Here is a 13,416-nt window from a genome sequence, read left to right on the forward strand (position 1 = left end):
GTGTAAATTTGTACAACTATGGAAAGCAATTTTGTAGTCTCTTATAAAAAGTAAAATTGGCATAACCTGTAACTCAACTATTCTAGTTCTTTGGGTTAAGTTTTAAAACTTCTGTGAAGGAGGGGCATTTCTAGAATAGCAGAGTAAGAATCTTTGAAAATCTCCTCCTCAAAAAAAAACAACAAAACCAATGCCAGCAAAAATTGTCAAAATTAAGGATGCCAAGACCACTCAGGGCTTCCCTGGTGGCGCAGTGGTTAAGAATCTGCCAGCCAATGCAGGGGACACAAGTTAGAGCCCTGGTCTGGGAAGATCCCACATGCTGCAGAGCAACTAAGCCCGTGTGCCACAACTGCTGAGCCTGCGCTCTAGAGACCGTGAGCCACAACTACTGAGCCCACGTGCCACAACTACTGAGCCCATGTGCCACAACTACTGAGCCCACGTGCCACAATACTGAAGCCTGCACACCTAGAGCCCATGCTCGTACCAAGAGAAGCCACCGCAATGAGAAGCTCGCTCACCACAATGAAGAGTAGCCCACGCTCACCGCAACTAGAGAAAGCCCACGTGCAGCAACAAAGACCCAATGCAGCCAAAATTAAATAAATAAAATAAATAAATTTATTTTTTTAAAAAAAGACCATTCAATAGGGACAGGACAGTCTTTTCAACAAATGGTGCTAAGCAGGTCCTAGTTATTCACGTGCAAAAGAAAGAAGTTGGTTCTTACCTAACACCATATACAAAAATTAACTCAAAATGGATCAAAGGCCTAAACATAAGAGCTAAAACTATAAAACTCTTACGCGCAAACACAGGAGGAAAAGCCTCGTGACATCAGATTTGGCAATGATTTTTTGGTTATGACAACAAAAGAAAAAAATGGACAAATTGAACTTCATCAGAATTTAAAATTTTGGGGTATCAAAAGACACTAACCAGGGACTTCCCTGGTGGTCCAGTGGCTAAGACTCCATGCTCCCAATGCAGGGTGCTGGGGTTCAATCCCTGGTCAGGGAACTAGATTCCACATGCCACAACTAAAGATCCCACATGCCACAACTAAAAGATCTCACATGTGGCAACCTAATGAAGAATTTATGTGCCGCAACTAAGATGCGGCACGGCCAAATAAATAAATAATTTATTTTAAAAAAGACACTAATCAGAGTAAAAAAGGCAACCAACAGAATGAGAGAAAATATTTGCAAATCACATATCTAATAAGGGAGTAATAGCTAAAATATATAGAGAACTCCTAAAACTCCAGCAACAAAACGACAAACAACCCAATTCAGAAATGGGCGAAGGACTTGAATAGACATTTCCCCAAAGAAGATATACAAATGACCAATAAGCACATGAAAAGATGCTCAACACCATTAGTCACTAGGGGAATGCAAATCAAAAACACAAGGAGATGCTACTTCACGTCTATTAGGATAGCTATTATCAAAAAACAGAAAATAACAAGTGTTGGTAAACGTGGAGAAATTGGAACCCTTGTGCACTGCAGGTGGGAATGTTAAATGGTGAAGGAGAATTGGAGATTTCTATACGAAAAATGTAAAATGGCAATAAAGCAGGTAAGAGTATTAACTAATTACATTTTTTTTTTTTTTGAGGTACGTGGGCCTCTCTCACTGTTGTGCCTCTCACGTTGCGGAGCATAGGCTCTGGACACGCAGGCTCAGCAGCCATGGCTCACGGGCCCAGCTGCTCCGCGGTACGTGGGATCTTCCCAGACTGGGGCACAAACCCATGTCCCCTGCATCGGCAGGTGGACTCTCAACCACTGCGCCACCAGGGAAGCCCCTAATTACATTTTTTTAGCAAGCAATTTGGAAATCTCAAGAGGCTCAAAAGACCCATACACAAGCATTCTATAGAAATCTGGACTAAGAAAATAATCTGGAATTAAAAGAAAGTTTGGTATAATAAAGTACATTATATAAAATCTACAAAATATATGCATAAAAGTAATCTGTGTAGAAATACTACATCCAAAAATTGTCAGCTTTTAAATGTTTTATATATTTTCCATCATAAATATGTATTTATTGATATAAATTATATGCAGTATATATATATACATGTATATAACATGTAAACTGTAAATATTAACATGCATGTATAAAACAGAAGTAAACTTTATTTTTTTGAGCCTAAAATAAATCTCAGCCATTAACAGAGCCTGCTTTGAATGAAATCTTAGAAGGTAAGGAAGAGATGACCATATGAGTGTTTAAATCTCTATAAATATCTTGCTGTAAGTCTTTACCTCTCCAGCTGATGGAACTTGCAGAGCAACGATGTAGTTCTGCAGCAGCCCCATTGGAATGAAGGATTCAGGCACAGAGTAGGCAGCCTCCAATGTGACCTTCAGGAGATTGCCTCCTGAGATCTGGGCTGCGGTCAATAAGGGCTCCGCCACAAATACTTTAACTTCAAGACTGCACTGCTGTAAAAGAATAAAATTACGCAGACATTTGAAAATGCCAGAGGCCTCCCTTTTTTCACATTATCTCATTTGAACCTCACATCATTGCTCAAGGTAAGGAGGTCAGGTTTAATTATTTCCATACAGAGCATTCAAATAGCTTTTTTTAGGTCCCATGAGTTAGAGAGATCAAGCCAAGAAGAGAACCTTATCCCTAAGCTAGAGCCCTTCCCTTCTCTTCTTCTATAAGATCTAAGGGAAATCAACAGTACATAGACTGGGACACTGGACTAAGGAAGGCAGATTGAGCCCAGATATCTACCTCTTTCCAGCACAAATCACATGGAATGATGGAAGGATATTAAATGATTATCTGTATATCCAATAAAACAATAATGCTACAATAGGGCTTCCCTGGTGGCGCAGTGGTTGAGAGTCCACAGGTTCGTGCCCCAGTCCGGGAGGATCTCACATGCCGCGGAGCGGCTGGGCCCGTGAGCCATGGCCACTGAGCCTGTGCGTCCGGAGCCTGTGCTCCGCAATGGGAGAGGCCACAGCAGTGAGAGGCCCGCGTACCAAAAAAAAAAAAAAAAAAAAAAATGCTACAATAGCCCTGGAAAACAAGAAATGCCATCACTGGACTACACATTTTTAGGAATCATTGAAATACAGAAAGCAAATTAAATCAGATCTACCAAAAAACCTAGGAGAAACCAATCTCATCCTAAAATAAGAGAAGGAGAAAGAAAATCACAGCAGATGTAGGAGTGGATTGTGGCAGCTCGAAGGTCAGAATCAACAAGAATCAGGAAGAGGCCTACATCAACGGTTAAGTAAGGAACTGCATTCAGAATAGTTGGAGCAGTTGGGCCTTACTTGTGCAAAACTGAAGACAGCTGTGGTATCTGCTGAGAGTGAGTGTACTTGCACAAGAGTGGCAAAAGCAGTGCCCCAAGAAGCTACTGATCCCAGGAGGAACTGGGAAACAAAGTCCAGAACGCAAACCAGTAACACAGCCTACCAATTCATGCTTCCCCTCCTCCAATGACCAGAAGCAGGCTACCATGCCAGAAAGTGTGTTAGATGCATTCATATACTATTTAATTTAATTCAACAGGTCATAGTTAAAGATGCCTTCCCTGCATCTACCCCTGGGCAAAGTAACAGATACCTACTCTGTGTCCATATGCCCCAACCCACCATTTAATCACACTGGTCATAACCTCTGATGTGTAGATTATGAACTCCTAAAGTAAGAGTCTGCCTTATTCACCTTTGTTTCCCAGAATCTAGCACTATGTGTGCCTGTGAAAAGAAGGTGCCTGATGAATTGGACTCAACTAAATTTAACCTTAAGAGCAGACAGGTTTGACTGAATATCAGGCTGATATGTTAAGAGTTAAAACTCTGATTACCTTAACACCTGATCGAAGAGGTTCCAAGGGCGAGCCTGGCACAGGGTGCAATGGGACCATCGTTTCAAACAAACTCTCTCCTGCAAAAAGAAGGCCAAGTCAAGCCAAAGAAGGAAGGGTTAGGCAGAAATAACTGTGCTCATCTTTCAGTGAATCCCTCAAACTCACTGAGGCTGATTTTTGCACTTCTCTGGAACTAAGTTTTATGAGCTTTGTTATTTCTGCTTTTGAGCAAATCACACATCTGACCTTCCAGTAAAGGAAGAAGGTCCACCACAGCTTGACCAAGAATCATGGTCTTCTCCTCTTTCTGTTTCTTTTCCTTTGGTAAAACTTCAGTCATTGTTACTAGAAAAATCAAAACAAAGAAAATGAGAACATGTCTAGCTCACACATCAGATAACCAAGGTGCAACAAACAAAGCATTGTCAGAGAAATTCCAAGTTAAGAGAAATGAACTTGAAACTCGAGAAGGCACCATTATTAGTGACTTCTAGTGGAAGATACTGGATCTCCTCAGTGACTTATTAATCTTTTTGCATGCAAATTATTTTTAAAAAGGATTTTTACATCATAATCATGTACACACATATGTATAAACTTACTGATACATATGATTATAACAAAGTTTCATGTAATATTCATCCTTAGCTCAAAATCCTTAGGTATTTTCTATTCTATTTCATGTATAAGAAATTACTGGTCATGATTCCCTCAATCAATTTTAGGAAAGACTAAAAATCACCATCTGGGACTTCCCTGGTGGTGCAGTGGTTAAGAATCCGCATGCCAATGCAGGGGACACAGGTTCGAGCTCTGGTCCAGGAAGATCCCACACGCCGTGGAGCAACTAAGCCCATGTGCCACAACCACTGAGCCTGCACTCTAGAGCCTGTGAGCCACAACTACTGAGCCCGCCTGACACAACTACTGAAGACTGAGCGCCTAGAGCCTGTGCTCTCCAACAAGAGAAGCCACCACAACATGAAGCCTGTGCACCACAACTAAGAGTAGCCCCCCCTTGTCACAACTAAGAGAAAGCCCACGTGCAGCAATGAAGACTTAGTGCAGCCAAAAATAAATAAAATTTAAAAATAAAATAAAATAAAGAAGGAACTGGAAAGTCCCTTTTTCCTTTTCTTAAAAAATATTTATTTATTATTTATTTGGATGCATTAGGTCTTTGTTGTGGCACGCAATATCTTCGTTGTGGCGTGGGGGCTTCTCTCTAGCTGTGGCACCTGGTCTCTATAGTGTGTGGACTCAGTTGTCGCAGCACACAGGCTTAGCTGCCCTGTGGCGTGTGGGATCTTAGTTCCTGACCAGGGATTGAACCCATGTCCCCTGCACTGGAAGGATTCTTAAACCACTGGACCACCAGGGAAGTCCCCAGTCCCTATGTTTATTTGTTTTAATTCCATGATTTCTTATGGTACATACTTACATGGTTTAACTTTGTACACACTTTTATCCACTTAGAATTTATTTTGGTGTAATTCTGAGATATTAGTTACATCTTTTTCCAGAGAGCTACCCAGGTGTCCTTACACCATTGATTACATAGACCATCTTTTTCCCTACTGATGTGAAATGTCATCTTAATCAGATGCTAACTTACCAGAAGCATTGGTGACGATCTCTGGACCTGCTAGTCTGTCCTAATAATCTGTAAGTCTCTGCATGTACAAACACCTCATTCTTTTATTATGGTCTTACACTATGTTTTACTGTCATGTAGGATTAATATGAGGGATTAATAATCCCTCATTAACTTTTTCAGAAATTCTTGATTTTTCTTACTTTAAAAACTTTTTTCTGGGCTTCCCTGGTGGCGCAGTGGTTGAGAGTCCGCCTGCCGATGCAGGGTACATGGGTTCGTGCCCCGGTCTGGGAGGATCCCACATGCCGCGGAGAGGCTGGGCCCGTAAGCCATGGCCGCTGAGCCTGCACGTCTGGAGCCTGCGCTCCACAAGGGGAGAGGCCACAACAGTGAGAGGCCCGCATACCGCAAAAAAAAAAAAGAAAAAAAAAACTTTTTTCTGGGGACTTCCCTGGTGGTGCAGTGGTTAAGAATCCTCCTGCCAATGCAGGGGACATGGGTTCGATCCCTGGTCCAGGAAGATACCACATGCCACAGAGCAACTAAGCCCGTGTGCCACAACTACTGAGTCTGCGCTTTAGAGCCCGTGTGCCACAACTACTGAAACCCGTGTGCCTAGAGCCCGTGCCCCGCAACAAGAGAAGCCACTGCAATGAGAAGGACGTGCACCACAGGAAAGAGTAGCCCCCGCTCGCAGCAACTAGAGAAAGCCCATGTGCAGCAATGAGAACCCAATGCAGCCAAAAATAAATAAATAAAATATAAATTTAAAAAAAAAAACTTTTTTCTGTAAGCATTCTATAATTTAAAAAAATAATGTTGGCAGATTTATAGAGATCATGTTAAACTTATAGATAAACTGAGGGAGAATGACATCTTTGTTATGTTGAGCATTCCTGTTTAACATGGTATGCCTTTCCTTTTGTTCCACCTCATATCTCTCAACAGCATTTTCTTTGAATGCTTGAATCAGGATCCAAATAAGGTCCACACATTGTGATTAGCTGGTGTCTCTTAAGTCTCCTTCACTCTTTTGATGTGTCTTCCATTTCTTTAGGTTCTCTAAACTGTCCATTTTATCAAAGTTTTCAAGAGTAATGGCAGAATATTCCTTTTTATATCTTTAAAATTTTTTTTTTAAATACACATTACATAAAGTTGATCACCCTAACCATTTTTAAGTATCAGTCCAGTGGTATTAAGTATATTCACATTTTTGTGCCACCATCACAGCTATCCATCTCCATAACTCTTTTCACCTTCTAAAATAGAAACTTTATTTATTTATTTATTTATTTTTTGCGGTATGCGGGCCTCTCACTGTTGTGGTCTCTCCCGTTGCGGAGCACAGGCTCCGGACGCGCAGGCCCAGCGGCCATGGCTCACGGGCCCAGCCGCTCCGCGGCATGCGGGATCCTCCCGGACCGGGGCACGAACCCGTGTCCCCTGCATCAGCAGGTGGACTCTCAACCACTGCGCCACCAGGGAAGCCCCTAAAATAGAAACTTTATACCTGTTCAACAATAACTCCCCATTTTCCCCTCCCCCTGGAAATCACCAGGATACTTTCTATCCCTATGCATTTGACTACTCTAGGTACCTCATATAAGTGAAATCATACAGTACTTGTCTTTCATGACTGGCTTATTTCACTTAACATAATGTTCTCAAAGTTCATCCATGTTATAGCAGATGTCAGACTTTCCTTCCTTTTATGGCTGAACAATATTCTACTTTATGTATATATCACATTTTGCTTATCCATTCATCTGTCAATGGACACGTGGATTGCTTCCACATTTTACCTTTTGTGAATAATGCTCCTATGAACATAAGTGTACATGTATCTCTTTGAGACCCTTTCAATTCTTTTGTATATATTCCCAGAAGTGAAATCACTGGATCATATGGTCATTTTATTTTTAATTTTTTGAGGAACCACCAGTTCCTACAGTAACCATACCATTTTACAGTCCCACCAAAAGTACACAATGGTTCCGATGTGTCTACATCCTTGCCAACACTTGTTTTCTGTTTCTTTGACAGAAGCCATCTTAATGGGTATGAGATTGTATCTCGTATTTTTGGTTAGCATTTCCCTAATTAGTGATGTTGACTATTTTTTCATGTGTTTACTGGCCATTTGTAGATCATCTTTGGAGAAAAGTGTATTCAAATCCTTTTCCCATTTTTGAATTAGGTTGTTCGGGGTATTTTTGGTATTGAATTTTAGGAGTTCTCTATGTATTCTGGATTTTTTTTTTTTTTTTTTTTTTTTTTGTGGTACGCGGGCCTCTCACTGTTGTGGCCTCTCCCGTTGCGGAGCACAGGCTCCGGATGCGCAGGCTCAGCAGCCATGGCTCACGGGCCCAGCCGCTCCGCGGCATATGGGATCCTCCCAGACCGGGGCACGAACCCGTATCCCCTGCATCGGCAGGCGGACTCTCAACCACTGCGCCACCAGGGAGGCCCATGTATTCTGGATTTTAACCCCCTATCAGATATGATTTGTAAATATTTTCTCCCATTCTGTGGGTTGCCTTTTTACTCTGTGGATAGTGTCTTTTGATGCCCTCAAGTTTTAAATTTTGATGAAATTCAATTTGTCCATTTTTTTCTTTTGTTACCTGTGCCTTTGCTATCCTATCCAAGAGTCACTGCGAAATCTAATATGATGAAGTTTGTTTTTTTTTTTTTTTTTTTTTTTTTTTTTTGTGGTACGCGGGCCTCTCACTGTTGTGGCCTCTCCCGTTGCGGAGCACAGGCTCTGGACGCGCAGGCTCAGCAGCCATGGCTCACGGGCCTAGCCGCTCCACGGCATGTGGGATCTTCCCGGACTGGGCCATGAACCCGTATCCCCTGCATCGGCAGGCGGACTCTCAACCACTACGCCACCAGGGAAGCCCTATGATGAAGTTTTGACCTATGTTTTTTTTCTAAGTGCTTTATTGTTTTAGAACTTACATTTAGGTCCTTGATCCATTTTTTTTTTTTTTTTTTTTTTTTTGCGGTATGCGGGCCTCTCACTGTTGTGGCCTCTCCCGTTGCAGAGCACAGGCTCCGGACGCGCAGGCTCAGCGGCCATGGCTCACGGGCCCAGCCGCTCCGCGGCATGTGGGATCCTCCCGGACCGGGGCACGAACCCGTGTCCCCTGCATCGGCAGGCGGACTCTCAACCACTGCGCCACCAGGGAAGCCCCTTGATCCATTTTTGCATTAAGTTTTGAATGTGGTGTTAGGTAAGAGTCCAACTTCATTCTTTTGCATGTGGATATCCAGTTTTCCTAGCACTATTAGTTGAAAAGACTTACCCTCCCTATTGGATGGTCTTGGCATCCTTGTCAAAAATCATTTGACCATATATGTTAGGGTTTATTCCTCAGCTCTCTATTCTATTCCACTGCTCTGTATGTCTCTGTTTCTGCCAATATCACCCTGTTTTGATTACTGTAGCTTTGTAGTAGGTTTTGAAAACAAAGTATGAGACCCCCAACTTTGTTCTTTTTTAAGATTGTTTTGGATATTTGGGGTCTCTTAAGATTTCATATGAATTATAGAAAGGTTTTTTTTTTTATTTCTGCAAAAAATGTCTTTGGAATTTTTATAGGGATTGCACTGAATCTGTAGATCACTTGGAGAAGTACTGACATTTTAACAATATTAAATCTTCCGATCCATGAACATGTGATATGTTTCAATTTATTTGTGTCATCTTTCATTTCCTTCAGCAACGTTTTATAGTTTTATATTTATGTAGATATATCTTTCTCTATTCTTTTACTTTTTACCTTACCATATGGTTATATTTTGAGTTTCTAGTATATAGTGTATTTCTTTATCGAATCTGTAATCTCTGTGTCTTGATATATTTAATGTAATTATTAATATATTAGGGCTTAAGTCTGCTGGGTTTTGTTTGTCCTCTCTTTTTCATTTCTCTGTTTTCTTTTCTCAGCCTTCCTCTGGATTACCTGAGCATTCTTTAGAATTCCATTTTTATTTATCTATAATACTTTTGAATATATCTCTTTGTATAGATGTTTTAGTCATTGCTATAGGTATTGCATCATATATATACTATTTATTACAATCTACTGATGTCATCATTTCACTGGTTTAAATGAAGTATAGAAACCTTACCTCCCTTTATGTCCCCTTGCCCTCCCTGTTTATAACTGCCAAAAATACTTTCTCAATATACAGAACCACATCAGATAGTGTTATACTTTGTTTCAAGTGTCAAACACAATTTAGAAAACTCAAGGAGAAGGAAAGCTTATTTTATCTGTCCAAATTTTTGCTTACCATATTCTTTCTTCTTTCCTGATGTTTCTAGGTTCTTTCTTTTATCATTCCCTTTCTGTTCGGAGAACTTCCTTCAACCATTCTTTTAGGGTAGGTCTTCTGGTGACAAATTCTTAGTTTTCTTTCATTTGAGAATAACTTGATTTCCACTTCATATCTTTTATTTAGGTATTTGATTCTAGGTGAACAGTTCTTTTACCACTTTGTAAATATTGTTCCATTTCCTTTGGGCCTCCATGTTTTCTGATGAGAAACTGGTACCTTTGTAGTTGTTTTCCCCTGCTTTCAATTTTTTTTTCTGTGTCTTTAGTTTTCAGAAGTTTTACTATGGTGTTTCTTAGTACAGATTTCTTTTGGGTTTATCCTGTTGGGACTTTGCTCAGCTTCCTGAATCTGTAGGTTTATGTCTCTAGCCAAATTTGGGGAGTTTTCAGGCTTAACTTCTTTGAACACTTTTCCAGCCTCACTCTCTTTCTTCTCTCCTTTGGATACTCCAATAACACTGTTAAATCTTTTGGCATAGTCCCACAGGACCCTGAAGTTCTGTTCATATTCTTTTAGTCTATTTCTTCTACATTACTCAGATTGAGTAATTTCTATTGTTCTATCTTCCAGTTCACTGATTCTTTCCTCTTTTTCCTCCATTCTGCTGTTAAGCCCATTCACTGAGCTTTTCACAGCAGTTAATGTATTTTTCAGTTCTAAAATTTCTACTAGATTCTTCTTTATATCTTCTATTTCTTACTGAGACTTTCTATTTCCCCTATGAGTTTATCTGTTGTTTTTTCATTTGTTTCCAACATGTTTACAATTGCTCATTGAAGCATTTTTATCATGGCTTCTTTAAAATCTTTGTCTAATAATTCTAACATATCTATCATCTTGGTGTTAGCATCTACTGATTATTTGTTTAATTCAGTTTGAGATCTTCCAGTTCTTAGTATAATGAGTGATTTTCAAATGAAACCTGGAATTTTTATATTATGCTATGAAACTCTGAATCATACTTAAACCTTCTTTTTTGCTGGCATTTTTTGACACCACTCCTATACAGGAAGGGGAGAGGCAATGCCTCATTATTTTCAGGTGGAGACAAGTCTAGGTTCCCCACTCAATCTCCATTAATACCTGAGTGGGGCAGCTCCTCCGTACTGCTGAGGGGAAATGGGGGCTCTGATTCCTTACTTGTTCTCTACTGATACTACAGTGGGTGTAGATGCATTCCCGCTAGGTGATAGTGAGTTTTGATTTTACACTAGATTTTACACTAGATTTTACACTAGACCCCATTTGACACACCCCAGTGGGGAGTGGAGGAGCACCTCATTACTGCCAGATTGGGGCAGAAGCCTTGGCTCCCCGTGTGGTCTCCATTGTTGAGGGAATTCCTTGGCAGTCCAGTGATTAGGACTCGGTGCTTTCACTGCCTGGGCACAGGTTCAATCCCTGGTCAGGGAACTAAGATCCCGCAGGCTGCATGGCATGGCCAAAGGGAAAAAACCAAAAAACAGAAAACACATGTTGAGAGAGGGGCGTCATTACCATAGAGAACAAAAGCCCTGGCTTCCTACTTGGTCTTCTCTGACACCACTCAAGTAGGGTGCTGAGGCATGTTATTTCAGCTTTGTGCGTGTGTAAGCCTAGGTTCCCCACTTGGCTTGGGTGTGGGTGGGGCCACAGTTTTTCTTTCTGGGCCTTTGACTGGAGTAGAGCAGTTTCTGTCTGAATGTTTTCTGTCATGCTAGGCTGCCCCCTTTCCTGGTCTTTTGAGTAGAGAGAGCAGACTTTTGTTGTTGGTTGGTTGGTTTGATCTGTACCCATTTTTGTTTCCAGGTTGCTGGCTTCTTCAGCATACAGTTTGGGATATATGAGGCAAAAAGAAAACCCAAGGAACTCACACTGTCTTTCCTCAAGTCTCATTTCTTTCTTCTTTCTACCTTTCAGAGTCTGTTATATAAATAATGTCCAGGGTTGATAGTTATGAGAGGAATAGAGGAAAGTATATCTAGTCCATCTTCTTGGAGGCAGAAGTTCTGTTTGAAATTCTTCTTGATTTCTAATGACTGTACTTAAGATTATAAAGGTATCTCTATGCACTACGTTAGCTATATCCCACAGTTGTGGTATTTGGTGTTTTACTGTTGACTTGATTCTAACTGCTTTGCAGTTTTTATTATGATTTCTTCTTTGTCCCATGAATTATTCATAATAATTTTTGCTATATTTTTGTTATTTCTTATTTTTTTGACTGTTGTATTTTGGTCAGAAAACTTCATCTGTATGCTATTGTTTCTTTGGTATATGGCAGGACTTGCTTTGTGGCCTGGCAAGTGGCCAGCTTTTATTATACAAATGTTCCTTGCATGTTTTAAGAAAATACATATTATTTAATGATTGACATAACTCTATGATTGCTAATTCTTAGGGAAGTTTTTTTGTCTACCCAGCACCTAGACAGATATGATGGTGTGTGAACTTTTTTTTCTAGTCCAATCTTTTTGAGAGTCTTGGCTTATGGCGAGGTAAGTGGTCTCACTCTCAACTTCCCATCTACAGCAGCCCAAGTCTCTGTCTCTGTAAGAGCATTAAAATCCAAGACCCTGGGTTTTAGAATACTGCCCTCTCCCCACACACCACCACACACCAATGGCAGCTGTTCAAGAGTTCCAGGTTTCAGTTTCTGTTTTGTTTCTGGAACAAAGGAACTACCATTTCTTTCTCACGTTCAGTGACATGCTTAAAATAATGGTCCAGTGTTGCCTTTCCCATCCAGCATGCTAGGGAAGAAGGCAATTGAGATACAACTCACACTTGGGGTGACAGAGAAGCACAGAGGAAAGAAGAAAGAAGAAGAGAGTGGGTGGGATAAAAGAGTGCAGGTCAGATGGATGTCTCTGTGGTTGACTGATTCCCACCTATGCCAGAGCTAGGAATCACTGTTCTTGAACAGTGTTTCCCAGTAATCACCTGAGACATTTTTTCCCCAAGGTACAGCTACCTAGGCTCTTCCCATGGCAATTGTGAATTTAGTGGTATAGGGTGGGACCCTGAAGATTACTTTCTCTCAGATTACTTTCTCTCGGGTGACTATTATGGAAAGAAAGGTCTGGAAAGCATTGCTCTAGAATACTGTATAGATTCTCAGGTCCACCTCTCTGGGTTTGGGATCTCGGAATCTGTGGGTTTTGGCAGGCACCTTAGGAGATGTGCGACTAAAAAATAACAAAAACAAAAAATAACAAGTATGGGTCATCAATCGGATCAAGATTGCAGAGGAATAGGATGGGGAGCTCACCTTCTGCCACAAATACATCAAAAATACATCTACATGTGGAATGATTCTCACAGAACATCTAATGAATGCTGACAGAAGACCTCAGACTTCTAAAAGGGCAAGAGAATCTCCACATAACTTGGTAGGACAAAAGAAAAGAGAAAAAAAAGAGAGAAAGGAATCAGGATGGGACCTGTGCCCCCAGGAGGGAGCTGTGAAAGAGGAAAAGTTTCCACACACTGGGAAGTTACCTCACTGGCGGGGAGATCAGCCAGAACAGAGGGGGAGCTTTAGAGCCTCAGAGGAGAGTGCAGCAACCGATTTGCAGAGGGCAAAGCAGAGAGAAACCTGCACAGATGGTTGGTGTCACCACCCGGCA

At 41.0% G+C, this 13,416-nt stretch overlaps 1 protein-coding gene across 1 annotated transcript in view; it reads right to left on the reverse strand.

The window, feature by feature from the left end:
- Positions 1 to 13,416, reverse strand: part of CFAP70 (cilia and flagella associated protein 70) — a 90,143-nt gene that overhangs the window by 65,912 nt on the left and 10,815 nt on the right. The window contains exons 4-6 of the mRNA XM_079718841.1: positions 4,108 to 4,206; positions 3,859 to 3,938; positions 2,285 to 2,464 (exon numbers count right to left, since the gene is read on the reverse strand). Of these exons, the coding sequence (XP_079574967.1) occupies positions 2,285 to 2,464; positions 3,859 to 3,938; positions 4,108 to 4,206 (359 nt within the window). The remainder of the gene's footprint in view (positions 1 to 2,284; positions 2,465 to 3,858; positions 3,939 to 4,107; positions 4,207 to 13,416) is intronic.

This window comes from Hyperoodon ampullatus, assembly GCF_949752795.1.
Source record: "Hyperoodon ampullatus genome assembly, chromosome: 1".
NCBI lineage: Eukaryota > Metazoa > Chordata > Mammalia > Artiodactyla > Ziphiidae > Hyperoodon > Hyperoodon ampullatus.